General features: G+C 35.7%; 1 protein-coding gene across 1 annotated transcript in view; it reads left to right on the top strand.

Moving 5' to 3' along the window:
* LOC109112840 (mitogen-activated protein kinase kinase kinase 10-like) overlaps positions 1-14,628 on the top strand; it is a 34,780-nt gene extending 20,152 nt beyond the window's left edge. The window contains exons 2-11 of the mRNA XM_042775131.1: positions 6,732-6,912; positions 6,994-7,142; positions 7,216-7,391; positions 8,420-8,666; positions 9,101-9,223; positions 9,498-9,633; positions 10,527-10,636; positions 10,767-11,005; positions 11,577-12,111; positions 12,993-14,628. Coding sequence (XP_042631065.1) covers positions 6,732-6,912; positions 6,994-7,142; positions 7,216-7,391; positions 8,420-8,666; positions 9,101-9,223; positions 9,498-9,633; positions 10,527-10,636; positions 10,767-11,005; positions 11,577-12,111; positions 12,993-13,402 — 2,306 coding nt within the window. The 3' untranslated portion in view covers positions 13,403-14,628. The remainder of the gene's footprint in view (positions 1-6,731; positions 6,913-6,993; positions 7,143-7,215; positions 7,392-8,419; positions 8,667-9,100; positions 9,224-9,497; positions 9,634-10,526; positions 10,637-10,766; positions 11,006-11,576; positions 12,112-12,992) is intronic.
* The last annotated feature ends 468 nt before the right edge of the window (positions 14,629-15,096 follow it).

Genomic DNA, 15,096 nt, shown 5'->3' with positions numbered 1-15,096 from the left:
ATGAAAGAGTGTGCGACTCAGCAATTGATTGAGACACAGACCTATTCAGTGAGCTTTAGGGAGACAAAGAAGGACTGCACTGTGTGGGTGACAGAATGTGTTTCAGAGACAGCTTGTCTCTTTCTTGGATTGTATGCCTGACAAATCAGGCGAAGTTCAGGACTGTGCCAATCTTGTGTGATTTACCAAATATTATAAAATGCTTATTTCTGTGGTAAACACACACACACACACACACACACTATAATAAAAGCCATTAGCACAATAATTTCTTTATTGGCTAATTATAAATCAGTGACTGTTCAAATATTTTTTATCACCCTTGACTCTTGACTAAACTGCTTTGTGAAGACGATCTCATGGATTGCCGAAGAGACAAATGGTCTAGTCTTCAATCGGATCATGAAGGGTCAAGGGTCAAATTGCTTGTTGTAATGACAAACAGTTAAACAAGGGTTGCAGCGTGACAGATGTGTGTGCCCTGACACCATGCTGCACTTAATCATCATCAGGCTTAGGTTAAAGTAGCTGCAGATGGAGATATATATAAAGGAAATACTAATTAGGTTGTATTTTATGCCAGTTGGGGGTCCAGAGTGTGTAATTCTGTGGAAGACAGAAGTATTTGATCATTAAGGTAGGGAAGGTGAAGGCAATAACTGGCTACATAACAAGTAAACAAACAAATAAATATATATATACTGTGGGATGTAGCGAATCAGAATCAAGTTGATTCATCTGATACGCTAGATTGTACATAAAGTGTAAATATGTAAATATGTTATGAATGGGAGTTATGGTTGATGTCCTGTGAATAGAGTGTTTGAGAGTGTTTGATGTTAGATAGTTGCTAGTTGTAAAACCTGTATGACTGTCCTCTCATATATTATCCCAACACATAAACACACACTTCCATGCATGCCCTGAATGGCCGGCAGTGGCCTTTAGTGAAGAGCTGCAACAGAAGATAATTGGATCAAACATGCACGTATATGCAGTGCGCATACACACACACACACACACACACACACATTTACCATCACTGACACACCCTCGCTTGTTCAACCATGTTCAACGAATGTTGTGCCTCATTATTCACTCTCATGAACACCCTCTCTCTCCACACATATATTCACACAATCACACAATTCACACTATATATTCGTTCTCTGTGACATGCACACACACACATTCACCCCCTCATAACCCTCTGGTGGCAACTGTTCCTCAGGGTGACATGGCCACTAAGACAGGCAAATAACAAAGCCTTATTAACATTGTGAGCAGCCATCTCCTATTCTCCTAATCTCCCCTCACACCAGAGGCAGAAACATATGCACACACACACACACACACAAATGTACACCGTTAGAGATGAGGCAGGGAAATATAAAATCATAGCTTAAAGGGATACTCCACCCTAAAATAAACATTTTGTCATTAATCACTTACCCCCATTTCGTTCCAAACCCGTAAAAGCTTTGTTCGTTTTCGGAACACAATTTAAGATATTTTGGATGAAAACCGGGAGGCTTGTGACTGTCCCATAGACTGCCAAGTAAATAACAGTGTCATGGTACTTTAAAGTTGTGTGAGAAATAAATAACAGTGTCAATCTGCCATCAGATATGCAATCTGGGTTATATGAAGCGACGGGAACACTTTTTGTAAGCGAAGAAAACAAAAATAACAACTTTATTCAACAATTCCTTTGTCAACAGTCTCCTCTGTGTCTCTCCATATCACTGTATGCTGCGTATTCTCTTCTGTATCATCCGCACCACAAGTATGCGCTGTGTTCTTTCAAATCAAAGCTAAATACACATAGAAACAGCGCATCCTTGTGGCACGGATGATACAGAAGAGCATGTTATAACTGTTATTTATTCGACAGTCTATGGGACAGTCACAGGCCTCCTGGTTTTCAACCAAAATATCTTAAATTGTGTTCCGAAGACAATCAGAGCTTTTATGTGTTTGTAACGACATGGGGGTAAGTGATTAATGACAAAATTTTCATTTTGGGGTGGAGTATCCCTTTAAGTTCACTAAAAATATCGGTAACACTTTACAGTAAGATCCCATTAGTTACAGTTGGTTGGCACATTAATTAACAGCTATTCTTTTTCTTTTCTATCTACTTGTTTTATTTTTATTCATTATATAAAATGACCCTCTAACACTAGTGTGGACTGAGTTAGACTAACAGTTTGATTGCTCCTATTGCTGCTATAATATTAACTTATAATTAATTCTTTAGAAGTTTTTTTCATTGTTAGATCTTGTTTACTAATGTAGAGAACTGATGTTATGTTAATCAGTACTTTTCTGTACAGTTAATATACCTGAACATCCGTAAAAACAGTTACATTTAGCTAAGAAGCAAAACTGACAATACTAGCTTATACAGTAATAACAGCGTGTCTTGAATATGTTATGTATATTTTTTCTCGTTCCATTGAAAGATTTTTCCTTTGTCTTATCAGTAAGTTTTGCCTTGGCAGTCAACCTTCTAAGAAGATATTTTTAGCAGAAAGTTTGTCCATGTTTACAAATACATGAAGTATATGAAATACACAATGTTTCTGCCAAAAAACAGAGCATCTATTGAATAATAATAGTGTTCATTTACATCCAGTGTTTTTGCTATATTTTGTCATCTTTTAATCTGATATTCCAAGAATTTATCAATGAAGGCATCTTTCATAATGTGAACTAATTGTTTTCACTTTTAGTTTTTGTATTTTTCTATTAAAATATCCATATGTAGAGCAAACATTTGTTATTTTCCCCTGTATTCTGTTATCTATATATTGTAAATGCATATAGACAATACTAAGTTTCATCTTTGTTATTTAATACAAAAGTAGGATCAATATAAAAGATTATCATAATTTATATTTATTGACAAAACATCTAGTTGTAAAATAACATGCATCTAGTTCTTAAATTATATTTATATAATATAAAATTCTATATTTCATATTCTATAATATTATTATATTATATTAATAAGTGGCACAACAATTTTTAATGTATTAGTTTATTTAATGGATGTGAAAGAGAAAGGTTCCACCTGTTCAACCTGAGCTTGTGATGTGCTGGTCAAACAGAAACTCAGCTGTGTTCGCTTCCTGTCTCTCTCTCTCTGCTCCCTTTTGCATATGTGTGGTGATAATGGAATAGCAGGCTGCACTCCACCCGTCCCCCACAGGATAAAATCAGTCAAGGTTGGTATTGACACTCCAAACATTTCCATAGCCTGCCCGCATACGGAAACACAGGAGGAAATACAGGGAGGAGGGAAAGAACAGGGCACCACAAACTAGCATCACTCTCTCATACAGTACAGACTCACATACAGTATTTATATATAAATGTAATACACACACACACACACACACACACACAAATATGAAGTATACTGTAAAGAAAGATATAGTTCACATTGATTTATTTGTGAGATTTTTCCATCCAGAGTGACTCATGTTTGTAAATGTGAACTAGACAGAAAGTCTAGTTGAGCTCTTTTAAAGGGGTCATATGATCCGATTTCAAGTTTTCCTTTCTCTTTGGAGTGTTACAAGTTCTTGGTGAATAAAGAAGATCTGTAAAGTTGCAAAGACTAAAGTCTCAAATCCAAAGAGATATTCTTTATAATAGTTAAGAGTCAACCACGCCCTCCTGAAACGGCTCGTTTAAACACGCCCCCACGTCTACGTCACAATGTGGGAAGATTTGCATAACACCACCCAAATGTTCACGCAAAGAAAGAAGGCATAACTTTTATTCTCTCTGTTGCCAAAAGAGGACACAAATAGAAATCAGTGGTTCAGTTGTGTTTACAGCACTGTTCCAGAACAGTTCAACCCAAATATTCAGATGTGTGCAGCACATTTGACGGAGGACTGTTACCTGGAAGAGTAGCCTACAATGCCGGTGTCTGTTTCTATAAAGTGGGTCAATTCCAACTTTGCAAGGACAGTATGGTGCTTCTGACTTACAGTCTGTAAGTACATTTTCATATTTAAATAATTTGCCACTGATGATTCAAACGTGAGTTTTGAGCAGTGTAGAGTAGCGCTTGTTGTTTGTCACTTCGCCAATCATAAATGCAGACATGGTTTTATGTTTATGCAGCACAATACGCAGCGTGATACGCAGCACAACAAAATGCGTAAAAACACAGTATAAGTCATTATAATCAGTAATTATGTCCCCACTGGATGCAACAAATGCCTCGTTTGTAGTGGGTTTTATTTTGTCTCGTCGCACCAGGACACTCATCACAGTTTGGTATGGGGCATAATATTTCCATCACATGCTTGAGGTATTCGGCCAATCACAACGCACTGGATAGCTGGCCAATAAAGACACATCTCGCTTTTCAGTATGATGAGCTTGGGAAAATCAACGCGTTACAGAAAGGTGGGGCATAGCGGAGCAACAATAATGTACAGTATGTGGAAAATAATGTGTTTTTTTAACCTTAAACCGCATAAACACATTGCATTACACCAAATACACAAAATAATGTTCTTTTTAGCAGCATCATATGACCCCTTTAAGTCTTAATGGCAACTGTATTATCTCATGTGGCGTGACAGTAAGGCTTAGACCAGTGTTTCCCAACCTTTTTTTGTCTTATGTACCTATTGACTTCTATAATTCTTGGTCTAATAAACTGTGTGGATCTTGGTATTTTCAGTAAAGACAGATCTGAATTCATGGATAACAATACCAGGATCGGTGTCGTCTAATGCCACTTCTGTGAAATATTGACATTGTTCTCCCCATGCAGATAACTGGCACCTCTTATGTGTATGTGTGTATAGTTAAAGCTTGTCATGTGTCTCACTTGTGATGTAAAGCTATTTGTGTTGTGTATAAATTAGCGTATAGATAAGTGTGCACTCAGTTAGGTGAAAGTCAAAGTTACTTTTTGGGGCTCTGTGTTGCCTGCACACATGCTACTGGCTGGTAAATATTTGATACAGTATAGTCCTTCAACTCCCCGTAAAAGTCAAGAAGTCTTCATTTTGCAGAGGCTATCAAAATTTGACCTGGTTTACTTACTTAATACATGGTCTTATTGTGAATGATTTACAGTACATTGTTCCATTCTGGTATACATTGCATTCATTCCATTATGTACAGTATCAATTCAAAAATATGGGTTCAGTGAGATTTATTTTTGTTATTGGAAAGAATTTAATACTTTCATTCAGCAAGGACAAATTACATTCACCAAAAGTGATGGTAAAGTCATATATTAAGCAGCACAGCTGTTTTCAACACTGATAATAATAAGAATGCTTCTTGAGCACCAAATCATCATATTAGAACGATTTATGAAGGACACTAAAGATTGGAGTAATGGCTGTGGAAAATTTTACTTTGCAATCACAGGAATAAATTATATATATATATATATATATAAATACAGTTATTTTAAACTGTAATAATATTTCATAATGTTACCGTTTAACTGCATTTTACCTGCTTGGTGAACATAAGAGACTTATTAATACTCCATATTTTTAAATGGTGTATACAGTTCATTATCTCAAAGACAAAAAATATTTATCTGCTTTCATCAAAATGTAGCAACCAAGTCCATCTCTGAAACAAATTCTTTTCTTTTGAGGGCCACGTGGGATGTTTTGTGAGATTAACAAAAGCCAAACATCTATTTAGGTAGCATTTTAGGACAGATTATCAACTGTTTTTGCATCAGGATCTAAATTTTACATTCACCATCAGGCGGCGACCCAACACAATAACAAACAAACTGTATTTAATGTAGTCAGGTTGCACTAGTTTTTAGGACAAGCAAACAGTCTATGTTGGTCTCAGCATAATCTGACTAGTTTCTTCTAAGTGACATTAATTTGTAGCAAATAGAGTAGCATAGAGTTTGAATGGACGCATGTCCTTTTTAGGGTTACTTTCCCCAAATAATGAAAATACACTTATTATTTACTGACTCTCATACTGTCCAAAATGTGTGTGACTTTCTTTCTTTAGATGAAAAGAAAATTGATTTTATTTCTTTTGTTATTTACTGTGTGTACACTTTCTCTTCTTTAGATGAAAAGAACAATTCTAAAATTTTTAGACATCAGCCTGAAAATAAAATTCTGTAATAGTGTAGGAGGATACTGTAACTCATTCTGGTGTAGTACTGTCACTTTTGATGATTCAGTTGATTTCTGATGCATATAATCAAATCCCGCCCTAGATTTTGTTCCCGTTGAGCATCCTGTTCCACTCAGAAATACGTCACAGATCGAAGTAAAATGAGTTGCGAATACTAATTCATCTCAAAAAACTTGTGAGAATAGGAATGCGTAAAAGAATAATAGTTATTATTATAAAATGTATTTGATATTTTGATCTAATATGATCTGTAGATGCAGTTTTGTGTATTTACTTCACTGGTTCCCACACTGTCATATGACTCAAACGTTGTGTTACCTATGTTTGCGCTTCAGTTTTATCTGAAGTGCAAATCAAGGATATTGTTTGCCATCTTTGTGTAAAGCCTCTGTGTGCCAAATAATGTGGTTTGACTTCTGATGAGCACCACTGAGACTAATTACTGGATATTACACGCAGAAGTTGTTATTGTTTCCAATATTCATTATTCAGAAATATCAACAGAGAGCCAAAATTCACTCCATTCATCTCCAACCCACTTTGGCTTCATATTTCTCTGTTCTTCATTTCAGTTCTGATTCTGGAGCCTGTGGAGAGAGACGACCTGAGCGGGAAGACTCTGAAGATCACAGACTTCGGCCTTGCTCGGGAATGGCATCGCACCACAAAGATGAGCGCAGCGGGCACGTATGCCTGGATGGCTCCAGAGGTCATCAAGCTGTCCCTGTTCTCCAAAAGCAGCGACGTGTGGAGGTGAGCTTCCGTCCTCCCGTGGACTATTATTTGTGGCCTAACTTGAGGTTTTGTGGCTGATTATGGTCTTTTCCATGTCAGTTTTGGAGTGTTACTCTGGGAGCTGCTAACTGGTGAGGTGCCATACCGTGAAATCGATGCTTTGGCTGTGGCCTATGGAGTTGCTATGAACAAGCTGACCCTTCCCATCCCCTCCACCTGCCCTGAGGCCTTTGCACAGCTGCTGGGAGGTAAGAACAGTTACGGATGAACCACATGAAACATTGACCTGTGCGATATTACATCATCACTCTCTCTCTGTAGAGTGTTGGTGTCCTAACCCACATGGACGTCCTTCTTTTGGGAGTATATTGAAAAGGCTGGTGGACATTGAGCAATCAGCCATGTTCCAGATGCCCCTCGAGTCTTTCCATTCCCTGCAGGAAGACTGGAGGCTGGAGATACAGCAGATGTTTGATGAACTACGAGCAAAAGAGAAGGTTAGGACCATAAATTGATGTTTAATATTTAATACATCTCAAGGAGAAAATACGAGAGGCATGTGGTGAACTTCTGAAAAATGTTCGTATTTATATATATTCTGTTGCTATTAAAAACCATTTGGATAATGAATGTGGATTACCATTTACCCTTTATTGTCAACCAGTTCTATAATACCATATAATTTACACATTTAACCATATGAATAATATTATAATTGATATTAATATTCTATAAACTAAAGTCTTGTAAATTTAGTTTTTTTAAACATTTTTAAAATTTCAAATAAAATAACTTTAATAATACAGTAACTTTTTTTTAAATGTTTGCTTTATTTCTGTACTGTCAATTAGCAACCAATACCCAATTATCATTTTAAATGTTAATTTTTTTTATTTAAAAAGAATACTAAAATAAATACAAATGAAAAATTATAATATGTAAAAAAAAAAAAAAATACAATATGTACATGTTTTTTTTTATGTTTTCTCTTATGCTTGCCAGAGGCTGCATTTATGAAATACAGTAAAAACAGTAATATTTTCAAAATATAATATAAATATTTGAAAATAATATATGAAAATGACATGATCTTTCAGAAATCTTTCTAAAATGCTGATTTGGTGCTCAAGAAAATTATAATAGAAAGTTCAAAAGAACAGCATTTATTTGAAATTTAAGACTTTTTTAAAACAGTGTAAAGTTTTGACTGTCACCTTTGATCAATTTAATGCGTCCTTGCTGAATAAAATAAAATAATCTTACTGACCCGGTACTGTACATTTACTGGTAGATATTTTATAAATTTAGGATATAATAAAGCTAGAGTACAGATTAGATGCTTAAGACTACAGTGTGTGTTTACACACAAGTATTGTGAACCAATATATAAATAGCACCAAAGAGAGCCTAATGTGTGGGAAAATCTAATCATCTACGCCTAGAGAAATTACACTAGCAACAATATTATAAGCAGTAACTTGTAGGCTCAGTGGATTATTGGTCTAAATAATGGCCTGTTCATTAGGAGTTGCGATCCTGGGAGGAAGCTCTGGCGCGGGCAGCTGAGGAGCAGAGGGAGCAAGAGGAGCACCTGAGGAGGCGTGAGCAGGAGTTAGCCGAGAGGGAGATCGACATCGTGGAGAGAGAGCTCAACATCATTATCCATCAGATGTATCAGGAGAAACCACACGTGAAAAAACGCAAAGGCCACTTCAAAAAGAGCAGACTGCTCAAACTTGGCAGGGACAGCAACTGCATCAGTCTGCCGTCTGGTGGGTGGAATAGGAATATACACTACTGGACAAAAATTCAGAATAATTATGATTGTTTAATGTTGTTCTTCTTTATATGTCTGTGGTGTGATTTGAATACAGTAAAAACAGTAATATTGTGAAATTTAAAATAACTTTTATCTAGTTTAATCTATTTTATGATGTAATTTATTCCTGTGAAGACTGGAGTAATGGCTGCTCAAAATTCATTATAAATATCATAAAATATATTGCAATAGAAAATAGTTATTTTAAATCATATTTAAATTTCGTAATATTATTGTTTTAACTGTATTCAAATCACAATAATAATATTTCACAGTATTGCTGTACATTTATATTCAAAAGAACCCCCCCCCCGCCCAATCAAATCAGTGTTATTGTCCAGTAAAATGTTTTTATCATACAGTGGGAATGAAAACTTTCTGTTTTAGGTTTTGAACATAAGATCACAGTGCAAGCGTCCCCCAGTGTGGACAAGAGGAAAGGTCAGGGTAGTGAAAGCACCACTCCTCCAGCCAGCCCAGGGGTCATCCCTCGCCTCAGAGCCATACGCTGTAAGTCAATGCCTGAATGTTTTGGTTTTATATAGGAGAATAAACAAGGACCACAGTACATTGCTGGAGTAGTACATACTGATGTGTGCCTGCTCTGCCATGTGCCAACAATCAATACCACTTAAAAGAGTTGAATGTGTCTGTGAAGTGCATTGAGACTGTCTTAGATTACATGCTTGTGTTTCTATTTAATCCATACTTCATGTTGAGTATGCTAAAGCAAAGATAATATTGAATATTTTCTGAAATGCGTTTGTATTGCTGTGTTGTCTAGTGACGCCCAGTGATGGAAGGAAGACGTGGGGCCGGACGGCAGTGTGTAAGAAAGAGGATCTAGGGACCAAGAAGAAGGGCCGGACATGGGGGCCCAGCTCCACACATCAGCGGGAGAGAGTCGGTGGAGAGGACAGGTAGACCAAAACAAAATACATTTAAAAGAGTTTTATTGTTTTTTTATTTATTTATTTAACTAGTTTTTTATATTTGATTTGATTTGATTTATTTTATTTAGAAGTCCACTTATGTTTTTAATGATTTATTATTGATTTATTATTATTATCTTTAAGAATACAAAATTTTGTATAAATTTTTTAATGATTCTATGATGATTGGTTGGGCCTAGCTTCTAAACACTGAAGACAATTATAAGCCACTTTAAAGTTAAATTATTCAGATTTCCAGAAGTATGTATATATATATATATATATATATATATATAACTTCAGGCTGTGTGTGTGTGTGTGTGTGTGTGTGTGTGTGTGTGTGTGTGTGTGTGTGTGTGTGTGTGTGTGACCCTGGAGCACAAAACCAGTCTTAAGTCGCTGGGGTATATTTTATCAATAGCCAGAAAAACATTGTATGCGTCAAAATTAATGATTTTTCTTTTATGCCAAAAATCATATTAAGTAAAGATCATGTTCCATGAAGATATTTTGTAAATTTCCTACCATAGATATATCAAAACCAAATTTTTGATTAGTAACATGCATTGATAAGAACTTAATTTGGACAACTTTAAAGGTGATTTTCTCAGTATTTAGATATTTTTGCAACCTCAGAATCCAGATTTTCAAATAGTTGAATCTCGGCCAAATATTGTCTGATCCTAATAAACTATACATCAAAGGAAAGCTTATTTAATCAGCTTTCGGGTGATGTATAAATCTCAATTTCAACTGACCCTTATTGTTTTGTGGTGCAGGGTCACATATATATCTGTGTGTATGTATGTAAAAAATATATAATTCAATTGATTTTAAATTAAAATGTAATCAAAGCTGATCCAGCCCCCCCTTGTTTATAGGTTAAAGTCACTTGGGGAGGGTAAGGTGTGGTCCTCCAGCGCTCCAAATCTGGGGAAGTCCCCAAAACATGCTCCTATGACAACTGGGTTCTCAAGCCTAAATGAAATGGGTGAGTCTGAATCACATGCTTATAGACACACAGTATGATGATTAATCTTGATATCAACTGAAATTATAGGAAGTTCATGATCTGTTTCTCTTCATTCATTATTAATTCACTACCTTTATTTTCTGTGTAGAGGAGCACTGTGAGTTTGATGACAGTTCCCCAGGATGCCTGGCTCCTGAGCTGGGCAGTAATGGAGCGATGGAGGAGCTGGGTTTAGGATCAGCGAGTTCAGGGCCGGGAATAGGCTCACAGGATTCAGTTCGGCGCTGCAGTCAGAGGAAAAAGAGTGACCTGCTGCTGCTGGGCTGTGCCTCCGTACTGGCCGCTGTGGGCCTGGGCTCTGACATCTTCCAGCTGGGACGACAACAGGTACACATCATGAGAGACTGAGAAAGTGGAAAAGAAAGTAAGGAACAGAAGAAAAGAGTCTTAATAGGAGAGTTGATAATAGTGTTTTTTCAGTCCATTTATTTTTCATAAACAAGACAACAAATAATGATTATTACTATGTAATTATTATACATGTAACAATTAATTGTAATACTTGTGTGAATTAATATTTGTAATTTAATATTGAAATAAATAGTTTCACAATTAATATAATCATTACATATTAAGTAATTATTAAATCATTTGAATTACCATATGTGAGTAACTACATTTTTATATACTAATACTACTTTAATATTTTCTTTCTTTAAAATGAGTGAATGTTACAAAATAAGGGAACGTTAAAAAAACATGTTCAGCACCAGTAATTTAAAATAGAATATTTATTTTGCATAAAGAACATATTTTTAACACCACTAAAATTTGTTCTTTTTATTTATTTGTATTTTTCATTTATTTGTAATTCTCATTTGATTTATTGCTATATATATTATTATTGTTTGACCTTATTGTTGAACTAATGTGACATTATTCATTCATATGTGTTCAGATGAGTCAAGATGAGCAGGACCCGCGAGAGGAGCAGAGAAAGAAGAAGGAGGGTTTGTTCCAGCGCACGGGCCGATTTAGACGCAGCACCTCTCCACCCAGCCGCACACTGTCACTCTCCCTGTCCCACAACCGCCATCATGACTCTATCCTGCCCAGCATGGACCCGTCTCCTTCCGTTACCCTCCTCTCTTTGTCCTCCCTCTCTGACTGCAACTCCACCAAGTCCCTGTTGCCCTCTGATCCTGATGACTTTGCCCCGACCCCTAGTAGTGCTCCCCCAGTGATCTCTTCTGCACCGGCATTAAACCCTCTGTTGGACCTGAGGGCAGAGAGCTTCAAACGAGAGCCCAATCAGTCCCTCACACCCACCCACGTCTCTGCAGCTATGGCATTAAACCGTGGGCACCGCCGCACACCCTCTGATGGGGCCATCCGTCCTCGAGCACAGACGGTCGTGGGGCATCGACGCACCCCCTCTGATGGGAGCATGCCCTTCATCCCCACACCAGCCCCGACCATTACACCATATACAGGTGCAGCATTTTACTTTAAATACTATTTGCTATTTACATGAACATTTAATTGTAAAATGAAATGTTTTATTTTGCATAAAGTATAACAGTTACTTCCATTATGTGTAAGTACTCTGCAAAAATTATAAAATATTATATAAAATATTTACTTTATGTTTGCTTTAGAGGAATGCGTACAGAAAGATATATATATATATCATATATATGTTGCTTAAAATATATTTTAAACAGATATATTATATATATATATATATTATATATTTTTATTTGTTTCATTTAAACAGTAATGAGAATGATTTTTTGCAGTGGTTATGTAATATTTTTCATAAAGGTATTCTTTTAAAATGATTAATTTTTGTCTTAACTTTTTTGTAATTCTCATTATGCTCAGTAGTGATTGTCATTACTGTAAAACAATATTTTATTGATGTATATTACAGCATATACAGTATATATATTTATTATATTTAATATATATTAATACAATATACATGTTCAATTAAAATATTTAAAATAATACATGATTTGTTTCATATTACAGCAATGAGAATGAATTTTTTCCCCATTGTTCTTAGAAGTGATTCTCATAAGTGTTATTAATATTTTTTTCTTTTACATTTGCTTTTTGCTGTATTTCAGTATATGTAATATTTAATTGTGTATAATATATATATATATATATATATATATATATATATATATATATATATATATTAATCATGTTTTATTTTCATATTTAAGTAAAATATATATATATATTTTAACAATTTTTTTTAGTGTCTCTCATATCTCTTGAAAATCTGATTTAATCATTTTTTTTTTAATTTCTTTAATGTGAATTATAATGTCACTTAAAGAGTCCTTCATGTGTTCTCCTGCAGGTTCTCGTGAAGCTCTTGACATTCCTCGCCTGCCTGACCCGTCTGTGGTCTATCCCTCAGCCCATCGACGCAAACCTCCTCCTCCCATCCCCGTGCCAGAGCCAGACAGCCATACGGGCACACTCGAGCGTCCCAAAACCCTAGAGTTCGCTCCTCGCCCCCGACCAACCCCGGCTCGGGCACGTCCAGACCCCTGGAAACTATCATCTCTGTCCCAGACGCTCAGTTCGTCTCCAGGTAGCAGCTGTGACAGTCCGCTGGGCTCGGGTGACAGCGGAGTGAGCGCTGGAGTAGGAGTCGTCCATAAAAGCCTTCTCGACATGGACATGGAAGGCCAGAACCAGGACAACACCACCCCCCTGTGCGGACAACACCCACAGGCCACTCTATGCGGTCAGCATTTCTCATAGAAAGACAGACACCCCACCGTCTGGGCTGATGCACCCTAAACGGCAATCTATGGCCGTCGTAAGAGGTTTCCCCACAGTTTGCCCCGTGATCCCATCAGACCACGTTCTCTGGCAGCTCTTATGGAAAAGCTGCCCTCTGCAGTAGCTAGACAGACACCTTCTGGACAGGTTAAGAGATAAATGAACTGATTTAGTTTATCACACCCTGTCCGTAATGACTCATTCTCTGGAAGTATAATGGGCCATATAACGGCTGAGAACGGTTGGTTAAACGGTGGCCTATTAGTGAGCAGGAGAGGGCAGTCTAACTACTGTAGGTCTGTGACATTCCTTGTTTGTCCATATCCATATTATCATAGGGCAAGTCTCTCTCGTCTCTTCTTCTTCATCATGGTCTCCATGGGTACAACCTGTTTTTTGGCCTGGAAGAAAAATAAGTTTTTTTTTTTTTTTCAACATCATCCCCTCCAGTGTGTACATTGTAAAGTTCAGTGCTGCTTTCTGTATTTACATTCAGGAGAATTGTGTATGCAGTTAATTGCAATGACACAGGGAGCTCGTTTGCGAGTTGCATTAATTGTAATATATTGATACAATATAAAAATAGGTGTACCATCAGAATTTTATATTTTTCTTTTTTTTTTTTTGGATAAAAACAAACAAACTACATCTCAAACTACTCTCTGCATGACCAAATCAGAATGTGAGAGCAGTCTTAATGTCAAATGAAACATGAGCAGATGCTTTCTCTCCATGTGTGGAGGTACTTGGCACTTTCCAAGGATAGGGTACACTTTATAAAAAATAAAAATAAAAAACCATTAGAGGCATAAATCTCATGTTTTTGGTGAACTCATCATGAATTAACTTAAAATGTGAATTTTGGCCTGTCCCACTTCAGACACCTTGAACTTTTTAATGTATCCAACAAATATAATCATAAATTATACATATACACATATACATTCAGAATATATACACATTATACATATAACACATATAAACTGATATTCAATTCATTGTTGTTTATTAATATATTTTAATGACTACAAAAGTCCTATTTACCTGTCTCACAATTTGTGCACAACCCTGCATGATTTAATACATATAAGCAAAAAAAATCTCCTTGCATGTTCTCAGTGTTCACACAAATTGGAGGAATGACTGCATTTGACCAGCACAGCTTTCATCTGTTACCTATGCTATTACAGAAAAAAAATATTTGTCTTCAAAAAGAAAAAAATTTCATGTAAATATTTTTGTTTTAGAAAGAAATAATTTATATACTATTGATAGCCCCATTAGCATCACTCTTCTTAAATTTTGTCTATATATATATATATATATATTATATATATATATATATATATATATATAATATATAAATATATATATATATATAATATATATATATATATATATTATATATATTAATATATATATATATAAAAAATCTACTAAAAATGGGTGTAAACTCTGTTTAGTGATCCCAAATCAATTCTACACTTTTGTTCAAAAAATTTGGGGTTGGAAATATTTTTTTTATATTCTTGAACGAAGTCTCTTATGAACACCAAGGCTGCACTCATTTGATAAAATACAGTAAAAACTGTAATATTGTGACAATATTATAACAAATTAAAAATAAGCAGTCTTCAGTGTTACATGATCTTTCAGAAATCATTCTAATATGC

Source organism: Cyprinus carpio, chromosome A18, assembly GCF_018340385.1.
Source record: "Cyprinus carpio isolate SPL01 chromosome A18, ASM1834038v1, whole genome shotgun sequence".
In the NCBI taxonomy this organism is placed as follows: Eukaryota; Metazoa; Chordata; class Actinopteri; order Cypriniformes; family Cyprinidae; genus Cyprinus; species Cyprinus carpio.
The sequence above is the reverse complement of the archived record's forward strand: the minus strand, read 5'-3'. Positions and strand labels throughout refer to the sequence as shown.